At 45.2% G+C, this 15,658-nt stretch overlaps 1 protein-coding gene across 3 annotated transcripts; it reads right to left on the reverse strand.

The window, feature by feature from the left end:
• Positions 1 to 997: 997 nt before the first annotated feature.
• Positions 998 to 14,439, reverse strand: LOC148339378 (NGFI-A-binding protein 1-like). Of its 3 annotated transcripts, XM_088292235.1 has the most exons (10): positions 14,247 to 14,439; positions 10,655 to 10,762; positions 8,704 to 9,087; positions 5,622 to 6,421; positions 5,404 to 5,537; positions 5,277 to 5,328; positions 4,436 to 4,555; positions 3,572 to 3,740; positions 2,424 to 2,564; positions 998 to 2,334 (listed from the first exon to the last, which is right to left on the reverse strand). In XM_088292235.1, exons 4-10 carry the CDS (start codon positions 6,417 to 6,419, stop codon positions 2,258 to 2,260), a joined length of 1,491 nt encoding a protein of 496 aa, XP_088148361.1. In that variant the 5' UTR covers positions 6,420 to 6,421; positions 8,704 to 9,087; positions 10,655 to 10,762; positions 14,247 to 14,439; the 3' UTR covers positions 998 to 2,257. The 3 variants fall into 3 exon arrangements, with proteins under 3 accessions (XP_088148361.1, XP_088148362.1, XP_088148363.1); XM_088292236.1 differs by lacking the exon at positions 10,655 to 10,762; XM_088292237.1 differs by lacking the exons at positions 10,655 to 10,762; positions 14,247 to 14,439 and adding an exon at positions 9,472 to 9,571.
• Positions 14,440 to 15,658: the final 1,219 nt, after the last annotated feature.

The raw sequence follows: 15,658 nt of genomic DNA on the forward strand, positions 1-15,658 counted from the left end.
GAGGACAGGGAGGGGGCCACGGAAGGGAGGGGTGGCCGTGCAGAACAGGGCTGCCACTGAACAGCAGCGGGCGTAGGCGTTCATGAGCTGAGCGATTCTCCAGAGAAAGTCTGCGTGTGCATGTGCGCGCGCGAGAAAAAGACGGGAACTATGTGAACAGAACCTGCGTCAGAGTGAGTCATCCGCTAGTTTCACAATGTCTTGATGTGACGTGAATGCAAATAACAGACACGGGGATTCAACCACAACCAGTAGCGTGATCACTTGGAGTGAGGTCAAGGTGCTCTTGTGACCTGGCTGGAATGTTGCAGCGTGTGCATGAAACAGAAGTGTCAAACTCACCGACATCGTTTTTTTTTAACGTTTGACCTATAAAATACGGATATTGCCATGCTTTGTAATTTGTGGCTTATATTATCACAAAAATAAAATCACGTTGCTAAACCGAACCATAATTCATAAATATTACTGAATATATTCCTATATTACATATTTTGTTCTAGTATGATAGAAATCTGATGACAATCTTCATATTTGAACAACTGTTTTTGCAAAAACGGCTTTGATTTCTGTCGAAAATTTCGCAATTTGCTCCAGCTTTTGTCCGTGCGTGCTTTACAACTCATACAGTTATTTAAAAGTGCCAAAGTCTTTAGTCACGTGCATTTAGAACTGAAAAAAAAATACTGCTGTCGTTTAAAATGAAATTAACTTCTACATCACTTTATGCTTACAAATTGTTAAAAATGAATACCCCCAAATTATAGAACTGACAAAACATAACTGCATGGTCGCCAGCAAGTTCATCCTGCAGGCGGAATTGAACCCCCAAGCGTCTTGTTTTGTTTGCCCGTGGACCAGCCAGAGTTTTTGACACGACTGTCTTCGCATTTTAACGAATAGCGCCTGCCCAGCGAAGAAGGCAAATCAAAGAAATCCATAAAAACCGTTAGAGGGAGGAAGGAGTCACTCACTGACCAGAGAGCATTCATCACAATAGGGTTCAAAAAATAAAGTTTAATGTTATGTGCTGTATAACAAATAAAATATATTAGTGTTTAAAAAAAAACAGGTGCATAACTAGGTGACGTCTAATCTACCATTGTGAGGAGCGGCCGACGAGGCCTCCACTGAAAACGTCACAACATAATTGTGAGTTTTCACTAGTTTCTTGACATAAAACGTTGAATCGCATGACAAATCTTGAAATACAAATACAGTGTGCCGCACGTGAAGACAACATTAGCATCTTTGGGGGGGACAAACATACAGTCACAAAAACAATCCATACGTGTTAGTCACATCGATATTGCATCGGTCTGCCACTGAGTGAACTACCTGCAGGGGGGGGGGACTTGTCAGGACGCACAGAACTTTGGGAATGTTTCTACGGCTAAACAGCAACGTGAAATATGAATTAAGAGATAGCTACTCAACATCATCGTAGTCGTCGCGGAAAGCAGCTTCTCGACACCGCCCTTTTTTTTTTTTCGTCTGTGACACCGAAAGTTCTTTTTTCTTTTTGTATGCACATGAACACTATTGACACAAACATCTACAGCAAAGTTACACTTGACCTGGCGGAACCCAAATTGAGATTAGGCTCACACAATTTGTTATCACAGAATTATTTACACTCGGCAAGGACACACAGCTGAAGGTGAGCACGCGGTGCCGCGCCGCGTCTTCAGTTCTGGGCACATGTGCGGTTCTGGACTTGACCAGCAGTGTGACATGACGCAACGACTACTTGGCAAGCCTCAACGTAACACGGCTCCCCTTGCTGTTGCTCACAAACGCTTCGTCTCAAATGATCTGCCGTAAATTTACGCAAGACAAGCGAGAGGAGATGTGGAGTCATCCAAACCTCCTCCCCTCACACAAAAAAAAAAAGGGAGCCGGTTTCCGGGACTGGACCCAAACTCAGTCTCCTGACAGTACCTACACGACCCATTTGATTCCAACATTCACTCACGTTGATTCGAGAGAACGACGGAGGCAGAGTTCAGATTCAGGGCCGGCAACAAAATGAAATGTTCAGAGGTAAGAAAGCAAATGCATTTCTCGGAGCGATAGGAGCCGCCCGAGCACGGTGGGGCATGTCTTGGTGCTCTCTTGATGCTTTGGCACTGACACAAAGACGAAATCAAGGAAAATAAATGCTCTTGATGAGGCAACATCGGTTGTTAAGGCTCTACTGTGGCTGTGCTTGCTTAGTTTCTCGTGACGACTCATCACTGCATACAAGCGGGAGGCACTATGTGGAGTCCTCAGGTTCTGACTTGATGGTCTTTTTTTCCGTGTTGCCGGATGCCCGCTGCGACGTTCCGTTTTCTGGGAATGCAAACATTTGCGTTGATGGCGTCGGCATTGAAAATATACGACAAAAGGAACAGCGGCCAATCAAATCACTGCGCACGGACCTGCTGCCGGCGTTTTGGTCTCGTCCGTGCTGCCGGTGTGGTTGTGGTGACGCTTCAGCTCATTGGCCAGCTGTTTGCCTAACGGGAGGTCGCCTTCCCGCATGGTTCGGCTCACCACCCGCAAGTTTATGGGTCGCTCGTCTGCAGAACAGACGGACGACAGGCTCGGGTCATTCGAGCAGGAACATTGAATCAGACGTCCGAGAGAGTCAACTAAGAGATCACGACAACATTGGCTCCGTCTCAGCTGCAAAATTGCTCTTAGAATTCAGCTACATGGCGATAAATCACTCAATGGTTTGGGTTGTGATGACATTAAAGAAATGCCGATTTGTTTATAAACCCGGTAAGGGTTCGGCTTTCAAAGCAAACATGGTGAAGGGGCATTTAGTTGTTCTGCTGCACACAAATGAAGCAAGTTGCCATCTGGAGTGAAGTCAGCCCCAAATTTAAAACTTCAGATTAAAAACGATGCTTTTCCCTCCCCCATTCCTTTTGATGAAGACTTTCTTTCAATCAATTTTACTCAACGTTCTTTGAGTAATTTCAGAAAGCTACTTTTTATTTCTTTCCTTTGCATTCAAATGTCTTAAAATGATTTAGTTGCAAATGTGCTTAGCTGGAGTCCATATACATTCTTTGGATCAAATACTTATGTTCTCTTGGCCCCGCGAATGTTTCCCGTTGTTTTCCAAATGCTTTTTTAGCAGTGTATCAAATGCACTATATACATAAAATTGCCTTGGCTTGCAATTTAAAATCAATGGCGACGGCGTTGTTGAATCACAGAAGAAAACGGGAGGGAGGAGACCGAGCGAGACAGACAGAGAGAGAGCGGGCGAGAGAGAGGGCGAGAGAGAGAGAGAGAGAGAGAGAGAGAGAGAGAGACACCCCCTCTGGGCAACTGGCTCGAGGTAAACATGTGTAGGCGGCTTAATTACAGGTGCATTGTGGGGCTTGTGGGAAGAGCGATAGAAGAAGCTGTCGGAGTGGCTGATGTAGGAAGAGGAGATGAGCCCTCAAGACAAAACTTGAACACTCACACTTTTTTCGTTGTTTTTTTTTCAAAAAGAAGAAACTAATTCAGAGCAAGCAGTTTTCATGCACATACAAAGTTTTGATATGCACCCCAGAGAGGAAATGTTTACCTTGATTCTCCTTACTGGAGTCACTGGCGGCCCCGTTGGTGTTTTGGGTGCCGGTGAGGTACTTCAAGGCGGCAGGGGGGATCCTCCAGTCCAGCGCCTGCAGTCGCTCCTGGACTGCGGCGTCCTGGAGAATTTCCATTTGTCTCGCCAGAAGACGCTCCAGCTGCATCTAAGGACACGCACACAAAAAAAAAAAAAAATAAATCTGTGAATGACTCTAGATTCAAAAGTTCCACAGTGAAAAGTTGACCCATCAGCAGCGCTCTTCAAAATTTTCTCCATCGACGTTAATGCTGGCTTAATAATGCCTCACGTTCTGCCGTGTTGCTGTTGTGCCTTTTTTTTCCACAACCTAAGCTATCTATCATCAAATGTATGGAGTTAAAGTAAAATGTTAAAAAAAAAATCAAGAAAAGTCTTTTTATGAACTGTGACAAAGTAACTGTACTTTGTTACTTGCCACAAGCGCCCATCAGCGAGCGTCAACACAAACGACTCGCTGCGAGTGAAATGATCATCAAGGCGCATGTCACTGTCGCTTTAAATTAGAACGTCAAAGTGTCTCGTCCTCCGCAGGGATGGCGCGATGAATGAGCCATGAAATCTCTTCCCTCTCTGAATAACGTCTTGGAAAATCGCATTAGCTCAGACGTGCACACGACGTCGCACGCCTAAAGAGGCGTGTTTCCACATTGCAACCAATGGACGGCTCACATCGGCGCTGTGAGGAGGAACAAGTTCATCCATAAACCAACATCAGCGCTGCCACGACACCGAACATCCGCTTGCGTCAATGACCCTGCTTGAGGCTGAAGCCGGAACGCCGCAAACAAAAAGCAAATCCGATGACCTTTGAGACGGTACCTGCAGATTGCGTCCGATGCTTTCGTCTCCTTTGGACTTGGCGCAGGCCAGCTGCTCCCTTAGCATCTCCTGCCTCATGTGGATGGCCTGCAGCGCCTCCTGGATGTCGAAGAAGTTCTCCTAAAGACGCACGGCCGAAAGACAGAGCGGCAATTTTGAAGCTTCTGAATGAGGTCGCGGCTGACTTTGTCGCCAGGCACAAGAAGGTGTCATGCATTATCGTCTATGACAAAACGTAGCCGTTTTAAATAGAGCTCAATCATTGTGAAAAAAATAATCTGATTGGAATTTCTAGTCTTCAATATTGCAATGGAGATTTAACATGATTTAATTTCAAAGTCGTCTTCCCATGTTTTTATTTGTATTTTTTAAACAAACACACGCAATAATTTATTTGATAATAGTTAGGGAGGTAATTCAATAAAGATTATCAGATTGATTATACAGAAATGCTTAAAAATCTTAAACTAATTCATTATTAACACAAGTAAATCAAGAATCAAATTAGAAAAATAATGCAAAAAAAAAAAAAAAATGAGGCTGCAACGCGTCCACGTTTCAGGTTTCTTAAAAAAATGTAAACATGTGGACACTGCACTGCAAGCGTGGTATTTTTCCAGACACGATATCAATGATCCTCTCTCTCTCTCCCTCTTTATCGCTCTCACACACACACACACACACACACACACACACATAAATTGATTAATTGTTCAGCCCTAGTTTGAAATGTTTTGTCCTGTCAGTTCTCTCTCAAATAAGTTGTTTTATTTTTTTTCAATCATGAGAATCTTGTTTCATAATCTTTGAGGGGAGTCGGGGGGGCAAACAGAAAACTCACCTCCGTTTTAATTCTTTTTGGCGAGGGCTCGTCTCGGTCGCCACAGCGAGACCTGAGGACAAACAGCAAACTTAGGAAGTGTCGTTTGTGACGTCAGGAAGTGACAGCGTAGCGCGCCGACTCTTACTTGCTGGTGCGGTACGTGTATTTATACGTGACCTCTCTGGAGATCTGCCGGGCCAGGCCGAAAAGCTCGTCTCTGCGAGTGAGCAGGGCCATGTCTCTCATGCAGAGCTGCGCCGCTGCCTCGTTCACGGTCAGCTGCACAATTTAAAAAAAAAAGATCAGCATGAGCCCAAAATCGATTGGTGGAATTGCTTCTGGGCTTGAGGAATTTGGTCCTACCTCGTGGAGCGTCAAATGTTTGCCATCCCTCCTTTTGGAGTCAAAGCGTCCGTATATGGCGCTGTACTTGCGAATCTCCTCCTCCCGCCGCGGGTCGTCGTCGCTCAGCTCAAAGATGTGTCCGATCATCTTTGCCAGTTTCTTGTTGCTCTTGAGCTGCTCTTTGACCTCGGCAATGTCGGCCTTGGTGAGCCCCGGCGCCATCCTGTCCACGCACTCCAGCACCGACTGCACGGCAGCCGCGTCCAGAGCCTCCATCGCGTCTCTGGGGGAGGACGGGGAACCGAGGTCCGAGGGCGACAGGCTGTGCTCGCTATCGTTGCTGTGTCCCGACCAGAATCGAGCGTCGGCGTTGCCCTGTAGGGGCGAGCCCACCGACGCTTTGTCCCGAGTCCCATCCGGCTTTCCCGTGTCAGAGCAGGTGGCGACCGCTTTGGGCATCTTGACACTGGACGTGTTGGCCCGGTCCTGGGCGCCCAGCAACGTGGGTGAGCCTTCGGGCAGTTTGTAGACCGGAATGCTGCAGACCGGTAGGGAGGTGAGAGGCTGGTTGAAGATGGCCGGGTTGGTGACCCAGTCGCGCAGCGCCTTCTGCAGCCGGCGTACGTGAAGCGGCTTGCTGGCCATGCCGACCAGCGCCATGATCTCGAGGAACTCCTCCTCGCCGGCTTCGCACAGCTGCTGCACGTCGTCGCCGCCTTGCTGGATGAAAGCCTCGTAGTAGTAGAGTAGGTTGGCTCGCTGCAGGATCCGGTAGAGCTGCAGCTCACCCAGCGTCCTGGGCAACACCGCCGCCATGACTGATGAGAGCATACAGAAGGGAACACCGTTAACATAACCCGTCACAAACTTTTTCTTCTTCACCTTAATTTTATAAGTGTAGGGAAAGCTATGCTAAGCAATTCTCCATCCATCCATTATCCGATCAGTTTCTCCTCACGAGGGTCGCGGGCGTGCTGGATCCTATCCCAGCTGTCTCGGGTACACCCTGAACCGGTTGCCAGCCAATCGCAGGGCACGCAGACGAGCACGCTCTCACCTCAGGACATTTCAAAGTGTCACATTAACCTGTCACGCATGTCTTTGGAATGTGGGAGGAAACCGGAGAACCCGGAGAAAACCCACGCGGGCACGGGGAGAACATGCAAACGCCACAAAGACAGCCCAGAGCCGGACTCGATCCCACGACCTCTGAACTGTGAGGCAATCTTGCTAAAATGTTGTCCACTGTGCTGCCTGCTATTTGACAGATTCTACTTTTTTTTTTTTAATAAATCAAGGATTTTCCAAGATTTTTGGACTGTTGTATTGCACTGGAGAGGGGAGCCCTCTAATCTCGTTGCACACTTGAGTACAATGACAATAAAGGGATTTCTAATTCTAATTCTAAATAATCAAATCCATACACAGGTGGGTTTGGGCTTTTTTTCCCCACAAACTATTAATCATTGGTAAATTTCAGCTTACTTTACACTGCGCTTTATTACCATTTTGAAAGCATTTTACTCAATTCACTTTTGCAGTGGAAATGAGCAACGTTGATGAACGTTACTGAAGAGGAGGAGCTCTCGGACACTTTCAGTGTGTAAAAGTAGCTCACACGAGATAAAAAGTTGGAGACGCTGTCAGGTATAAAACAGGTCGTAGCCAACAATCCAAGCAAATGACATCCGCCTTGTCAACTGTTCAATTGAGTCTCTGCCACAGGCATGCAAAGAAGTGAGCCTACATCTTAAAAGACGCTGAGCAAGCGTCAAGTCCTGAGAGAAGCTTATTGTCACTCCAGAAGAGGAGAGATCACCACTCGGCTCAGTTGCTGGGAGGACCACATGCCTCTCTCCACCCCTGCAGGATGTGTAGGTGGCGGGCAAGCCTCGCCTCGAATGGGCCCGAGCAGGGGCCCCGGGTGGGAAACACGCACGCATAAGCGGTCTAAAACAAGACAACAGCATGAGCTAGTGAAGCCGCTGCAAATGACCGAGCCCAGCTGCTGTGAAAAGGTAATTGCTATAGATACTGCAAGAAAACTTGGGTGCTGCAAGACACAAAATGCAGATTGCAATTTTCTTGATTTTGACTATTCGGGCCATCAACCAGAAAAATAAATAAATAAATAAATATATATAAATTTTTTTTTTTTTTTAATGAGAGAAAAACCTATGTCATTGTGTCTTACATACATAAAAGCCGTTAGCCCATCACTCTTGTACCAGTGTGTGTGTGCGCGTGCGCGTGTATACCCCTGATTCACAAAATTCAGCTGTTATTTTCATTGCTCACACAGGCAGAGACACTTCGAATCTACTGATTCACCAGAAATTCCCATCACGCACTAGGAACCACATCACCATGGCGACTGCTAACACTTAGCCTCGTGGCGTCACTTTAGCTTCTGCAAACATTTGGTCTTATTTGCAGTGCTGCATGACAAGAAATGTGTTGTCTAATTTGCAGTACTGCATTGCAACGACATGCACAGAAAATAAACTTGGTGGACCAGTTTGGTGCCAATGTCGGCGGTACAGTAAATTCAATAGGTGATTCCCAACCACTGTTAAGCTGTGGGAAAATCCAATTTACTTACCAGGTCTGAAAATTATGATTTAATTTACAACAAATAATATATTTATCTATGTCAGTGACGTCTAGTGACTAACAAGTAAATGCTCTTCCACTGGATGTGGATGATAGAAGATTAAATCTGTGTATCCAACTGTTGCCATTCATACTACACAATAAGAGCAAATTAAACTGAACTGAACTAATCTAAACATGCTGACGTTGCACACTATTTGCGAACAAATTGACCATTATTAACTTTTTCAAATGTTGTTTGTGCCTTTTTCAAATGTTGTTTGTGCCTTGAAACTGTTCTAATTTTGGCTCAGTTCAAGGATGGGAAAGCCTGCATTCATTCATTCATTCGAAGCCTGACGTCGACATGAAGTGCACGTCTGAGATTGTCGATTCAATTTGACGTAGCACTGATTTGTGCGTTTTGCACAATAAGCAGTGCACAAAAACAGCCGAACAGCACAACTGTTCGCGATCTGATCTGGTGCACTTTTGGAGTTTCTCGTACCTGCCGTGTTTTGGGCCCCTTCGGTGCGTTCGCAAAGCGGTCGATCCTCCTCTTCAACACGAAGGCCGGTTGCCTCGTCTGCAAGAGGAAAGCTCGCAAACAGTCCGGCAGCTCCGAAAAGCCACGGACGCCAATGTAAAGAATTGACAGTTGGGGGAAAAAAAGATTACGAAAGAGCGACTTATTTGTCGGCTCAAGAGAGGAGACGCTCTTGTTTTGGAGTCTCGTCCTTTAACTTTTTACTGTCGTGTCGAGGAGCAAAAAAGGCGAAGAAAAGCAGGTGCAAAAACAAAGACTCCCGTGCGTCCTTTTCCTCAGAGTGTGTGTTTCGCGTGTAGTAAGCGTTGGAGTCCTCTCCTCTCCGGTCTTTCCACTCCCCAAGCACTGTTTGAACACACACAAAAATTAGCAATCGCTAAAACATAAGCACTTCCGCTTATTTAAGAAAATAAAAGTTTAGGGCTCTCGCAATCTAAATGATAACGCCAGCTTAATTTGTAACCCCCCGGCCCCCCAAAAAATTAAATGTCTTGAATGTCTTGAATCTTGAAACACATTCGATACATCTCAAGGCACAGCACCCAACAAAAATGTCACAAAAAGAATACAGTCCAGTGCAGACTTAAATAATGATCTCTGTGTAAAACGTGGCCTAATTCTGATTTACTTATCCACGAAGCTAAAGTTAATCGGACCTTCTGCCATCTAGTGGAGGAGCAATTAATTGTTCTGTCTGAAGCTGAATAATAAATAAGAAGTTAAGATCACCAAGCATTTCCTGTTTTCTTTTACTCCACACCCGTAACTTGACTTGTGGGGATATTCCGCTGCCTCGCTCTCTCTCTCTCTCTCTTTCTCTCTCTCTCTCTCTCTCCCTCTCCCTCTCCCCACGCCTTCAAGTCTTCTGTGTGCCTCGCGCCCACGCTGCTCCCCGTGTGACGCAAATCCGCGCGTGGGTGGACACACCGGGCGTGGGAGGCTTTCTGCACGGAATACCAAACACGAGCAGGTTACACGCCCACAGACACAAAAGGACTTTTGCAAGCCGATACGCTCAAAGTTTTGTCTCAACATATTTACGTGATTATATTCAAACAACCACTGCACTTTGCTCATTTTCACTGTAATAGCACATTTTTTATTTTAAAATATAAAGGCTCCTGACGGGGGTCGGGGATGCGTGAAAAAAGTGAAAGGGTCGATGAGGTCACAGCAACATATACTGTACATCAGAACAACAAACAGTTTGGAGCAAACAAAATAACCACATGCACTGTATGAAACTGCTCTCGTGCATAAAAAGTCCCTTTTAAGGGCGGCACAAAACTGCTGAACAAGACACCAACATGAAATGCAACTGATTTTGTGCATTTTTTGGGCTCACATTCTACTGAAACACTCTCTCACTCACAACAAAAATGCTCACACACAAACTACTGAAATCCTCTCAAGCACACTACTGAAACACTGTCTGGCACACAAATCAAATGCTCACAACACTTTCACTCGCGACCAAAACATTTTCATACAGTATTGAAATTGTCCCCCACATAAATGAAATGCTCGCACACACACACACACACGTACACAATTTTTTTGCTCAGACACACCACTGAGGCGCTCTCACATATACAATTAAATGCTATCATCCATCTGTCAATTAGTCTGTCTGCCCAATCATCATTAATATAGCTAGCTATAAAGCTAGCTAGCTAGTTACAGTATCTATCGATCTATCCATCTATCTGTCTTTCTATTTGTCTGTCTGTCTTTATAAAGAGATGAGACTACTTAAAATGTTTTCTAAATGCACAGTCCACATGAAACGGGTAGAATATATTTTCCCATCCACCGTCCTTTACATCTAATCCTTCTCTGAATTCTTGTGAATATGTATTTGTATGTGCGTGTGTGTGTGCGCGCGCGCGCGTGTTGTTATGCTCGCTCTGACCTTCCCACATCGGGTTGCTGTAGACCGAGCGAGGCAGACAGGATCCAATCCAGTCGTACAGGAGACGGCAAAGGCGCGTCAGCTTGTTTTGACCTCCTTCCTCACCCACTTCACACACACACACACACACACACACGCGCGCGCGTGCACACGCATGCATGCGCGCACGCCAGAGAGAAGAATCAGGAGCAGACAAATTAAAGAGCCAGCGGCAAATAAGACGTCCACACACCCACGCAACAAGGTGGGTCAACATTGGGCCGGCTTGTTCCCACAAGTCCTTGTTTCCCAAACATCCGAGTACTTTGTATGGAGCGTCTTTGGATCGAATCAACGCGTCATCGTTAGCAACCTTGGTGGCTTGCTGTGATATTTGCTTCTGCCGTGAACATTCTATTTTAGTGAGCGAATTTTAGTGGGAAGGTGAAAAGCGTGAAAGGAGACAGCTTCCAAGATTGTTACGCTACGTCAGTCCTGTCAATCTTTTTCGAACGTGTTGCCAGAGCTTTGCTAGTGTTGTGAACTGACTATCAAAAAATTGCGAGGTAAGCTAATGATATCAACTTGAAAATACACCTTAGTTGTATGTTGTTGGTTTTTTCAGATTAGACGGAATCTTTTGACCGCCAGCAGCTGGTGTTTTTTATTTTATTTTTTTTAGCTCAACACCTTAGCCACGAAACTAGTGGTGGACATGAAGCTTCATGAAGCACTTTTTGACACCACTTGATGGCACTCCTGGTTTAAAGATGCAGCAGACATTTAATACATTTCCATTGCACTAGCGTTAATGTTTAAACAAAGAGCACCATCTACAGGAGTAAAAATATCCCAGGTGCTTCATGAAGTTTCATTTTCCCATCATGACACAAAACATTCTTTAGGCTGACGACATTAGCAATTCTCTCGAATAAGGCCATAAATGGGAAGTACTGTATCTTGCATCTGCGAATATGTTGTTCACATTTGCCCATGTTTCTGTTGTCCCTTTTCCCTCCACCATTCAAGTTTCAATGAACTCATTCGCTGCCATTGACGAGTATAAAAGTCAAAAATGACATTCATTTTACCTGGGCTGGCAGTGAATGAGTCAAACAATTTATCCATCCCGGGAAAACGAAAACTGATGCCCATCCCTCGGTTGCCAACCAGACGATCGACAAACAGAAGCAGAACAAACAACATAGGGTTGAATGACCCTTTTTGGCATATATTCAAAAAGATTGGTTGTGAAACAGAATATAATTTAGTGAAACGTTAATGTTCAAAATACAAATCACAATGTTAAAATTGGACGCCCGGCAAAGAAATGAGTTAGCATAATTTCTGTCAACTTTTGAGTTTATCACCACTTTTAGATTCATTTATAGTACTTTCTCCCCCCAAAAAACAAACTTCAAACGGGTAACATTTTGTGTTCAAATAAATCATACTCCCAACATAGCTGTCATGGCTAATGTTTATGGTGCTAGCATTAGCTAAGTACTGCTCGAGCGCAAATTTTGTTGAATATGGATATGTGTTTTGTGTGGATTTGAAAAGGGGCGTGGCTTTGTTCAAAACGAGTTATTGAAGTGAGGCTACATATTTAATCTTGCTAGCAGTTTTAACACCAAACTTCCTCTTTAAGATCTCCACCTTGGTTGACTTTCCCACTCTCCATTTTGGTCATCTTTTAAATCGCGTTGTCGATATTCGGCACTGCCGTCAACATTCCGCTGAACTGCTTCAAACAGAGGGAAGTTGAATTTAGTGGGAATTTGCAAAGCGTGGAAGAAGGCGGCTTCCAAGGTTTCCACACTCCTCAAGTCCTGTCAATCATTTTCCAGCGTAGGCGTGACTTTTAATTTATTTGTGTCTGTTGGCGTCCGCCCTCCCACCTGCTGATAGTGCATGTGCCTCATTTGGCAGGCAGCCTCGTCATATCGCACTTTTGGTTTGTGCCGCAGCTCGCAGCTCGCCGCTCCCTCCTCCTTTGCCTTTTTCTTCTTCTTTCTCCGTTTGCCCCCCCCGGAGGAGAAAGCCATTTCAATGACACGCCCACGCCTGGGCCTGTCAGCCCCTCGCCCTGTCAGAGCACCCACGCCGCTCCCCTTCTCCACTCCCAGACAGCCCACATCCTCAGCACTCCAGCAGCTCTTTTTTTTTTTTTTTTTAATCCAACTTCCCACTTTGGAGGGGAGCGGAGTGGGGGGATTGGAAGAGGAGGGGGGGGAAACAACCAAGAGGCACAAATATCCCTCCTCATTTGGAGCCAGCACTGTTCCGCAAGTTTGTCGACGGGCGTGGACGCCGCTGGGAGAAATGCAAAGAAATCTTGTCTTAAAGTAGCAGCTATTTTTTTTTTATTAATCACATTTCGTGTGTGTGCGTGTGTAAGGCTCCTACTTTGTGTCTGTTGGGAGTGGGATGTATGAGCGGCTTCTGTCTGACTGAACACGTGTGTGCTTGTGTGGGCGGGAAGTGTTTGCATAGGAGTGATGTAGATGTGTGTGCGTGTGTGTGTATTTGAGGACACTGACTATGTGTGCGGGCATTTTGGGCAAGGATGTGTGTGGGCGTCGCATGTGCAGGCGGAGGTTATGTGACATACAGACAGAGACAGCAGTGGGCGTGTGCGTGTGTGTGTGCGTGTGTGTGACTTTCAATAGGCGTCTGCAGTGTGAAATTCCGCCTTGACTCAAAGCGTAAAGTGCAAATGACCATGGCGAACGTGCATAGCAGCCCGGAGATGCGTCACACCCCGAGACGCCGCAAGCGGGGCAGGCAACCCAGGCGAAGATCGCCTTCGGGCCCGAGATGAAAGGCTGGCTGACACTCAAGAGGCGAACCGAGGCCTCAACACTCGCAGTCCAAATAAAAGACTTCAAATACGTTCAGCATCTTTTCTGGGGCTGCTACAAATGTAAACAGGTGAACAACATTAAAGAAAAGCACCCCAAAAAACGGATGCATTATTTTTATCGTTATAAAAGGGTTGCAATAGTTTGAGAATTTTCATTAAATAGTAGTTTGTTTTGTTTTTTGTCAGGTTTGAGCGCAGGGCTGCAGAATCAAATGTTGAAAAGCGAGGCAGGAGTGCAGACAAGGAAATGTCTCATTAAAAGGAAATGTTCAATTAAAAGAAACAAAAAGCGAAACAAGGTTCTGGGTTAGTCAAAAATACTAAAGTTAAAAATAACACAGGTGCACTGAATAAGCTTTAGCGAGACACACCAAAGAACCACAAGGAAAAACATGAACAAAAATATCAAATTAAAAATCATAAACGTTTTTATTTCAATTAAAGTTTTTTTTGTAGTTAGTTTTAATTAGTGCTCACAGTGGAGTCAATAGGTTTTTTTTTTTAAATGCTTTGATTTAATAGATTTTTTAAAATTAGTTTTTGTATTAATTTTAGTTTTCTTTACATTTTGTGCATTTCTTGTGTGCAAGATTTAAAAAAAAATAATACTAATTGTGGCGTCCAACTTAAATTACGCCACGGCAGGCAAAGACAAGGGGGGGTGGAAAACATTGATGACGCGCATCCCAACTGGCTTGACTGTCTATAGAGGCGAATCCATCGCGGAAGCAAATGACAGGCACTTACTTGTCTGTCATTGTCGCTCTCTTTCTCCGCAACAAGAGTTGGCCGATGTTCCACGGTTGTTTTATGCTCCAGTTCAGGACACGTTGCGCTCGCAGTCGATGTTAGTTTACGCAGAATTGTACGGTCAGCAAAAGGTTTCTTCCCCTTGCTCACCCCACCACACGATCCAAACCAAACAACAACTACCCACAGGTGAGTGCAACTACTAATAAGAGAAGACCACTCCCCCCCCCCCCCCCCCCTGTGACAACACCAATCACCATAAAAGTGGAGTGTGTGCACGCTTGGTGCGTGCACAACACACGAGCATGCATCGCAACAAAAGAAAACCACCCAACACTGTACGGCTCCTACACTAATGTTATAGTAACCTTCGTTTTCCATCCCTTTCACGCCAAATTGCCAACTTCTGTTGAGAAGTCTTTACACCCTAATCTTTCTTTTTTATTCAAAAGCTGTGCTCATTTCAACTCCAAAGTGATCATGAAAGTGATCTGTCACTGACATTGATAAAGATACTCAGCAAATATGTATTGTTATGCATTTACTGTATGTAACAGAATCATTCAGTCTTGCATTATATATATATATAGAAATGCTACAATTTTAATTGTACATAGTTGTAAATATAGGAAAGCTCTATGTATTTTGCAAAAGCATTGTATTAAACAACCATTATTATTATTAGTAGTAATTGTACTAGTAGTAAGGGGTTCCATATCCAAACATGCAAGCAGGTGTTGTGTCAATGGTTAATTTTAATATTCATCACGGGCTGCTAAAAAAGAAACAAAACAAAAACCGGCGGGCTGCAACTGCCCCACCTACCATAGTTTGAACACACGTCGAGTGTTTTCTCAGTTTAAAAGTCACCCCAGCTCTCAGACTAAGATGGGGAAGACGACAGAACGCTACTGTTGAAACAATGCGGCCACTGGCACGATTTGCATGATTATTGCTGAGAACTTTTTGATGTGCAGCCAGCAGGCAGCAACAGCAGCAGCAGCATCCTGAGATTAGAGCCGCCGCCGCCTCCCCCCCACGCACACGCCTACCTCACCAACACAAGTCCCTGACTCAATTAGAAACAAACCTCTGCAACTTCCTGGCACACAAGTACCCGCACGCGGCTCCGCCCACATCACTGCCAACACAATGAGCGCATAGTCGGTGACATTCACGCAAAGGTGAGCGGTCCACACGCAAACACCTTTAATTACAGATCACATCTCCAGAGGAGGGGGTGCATGCGCTCGCTCGCACGCGCACGCACACACGATCTGAGCGACGTTTCAAAACAACGCTTCTACGTTTGCGACTTTAGCTCAGTTCAGCGGCGTACAGCCTGAGGTGGCAAAACAACACTTAGGTACATACAACTAAAAATTGTGTAAAAAAACAAAACAAAAAAC

The sequence above is a fragment of the Idiotropiscis lumnitzeri genome, chromosome 3, assembly GCF_059441095.1.
Source record: "Idiotropiscis lumnitzeri isolate Australia: NSW breed Sydney's pygmy pipehorse chromosome 3, RoL_Ilum_1.0, whole genome shotgun sequence".
Taxonomy (NCBI): Eukaryota; Metazoa; Chordata; class Actinopteri; order Syngnathiformes; family Syngnathidae; genus Idiotropiscis; species Idiotropiscis lumnitzeri.

Coding starts and splice junctions, on each gene's coding strand:
- LOC148339378 (XM_088292236.1), bottom strand. CDS start 6,419: ATGGCGGCGGTGTTGCCCAGGACGCTGGGTGAGCTGCAGCTCTACCGG. Junction 5,538..5,621: donor AACATTTGACGCTCCACGAG/GTAGGACCAAAT, acceptor TAAATTGTGCAG/CTGACCGTGAACGAGGCAGC. Junction 5,329..5,403: donor TACACGTACCGCACCAGCAA/GTAAGAGTCGGC, acceptor GTTTGTCCTCAG/GTCTCGCTGTGGCGACCGAG.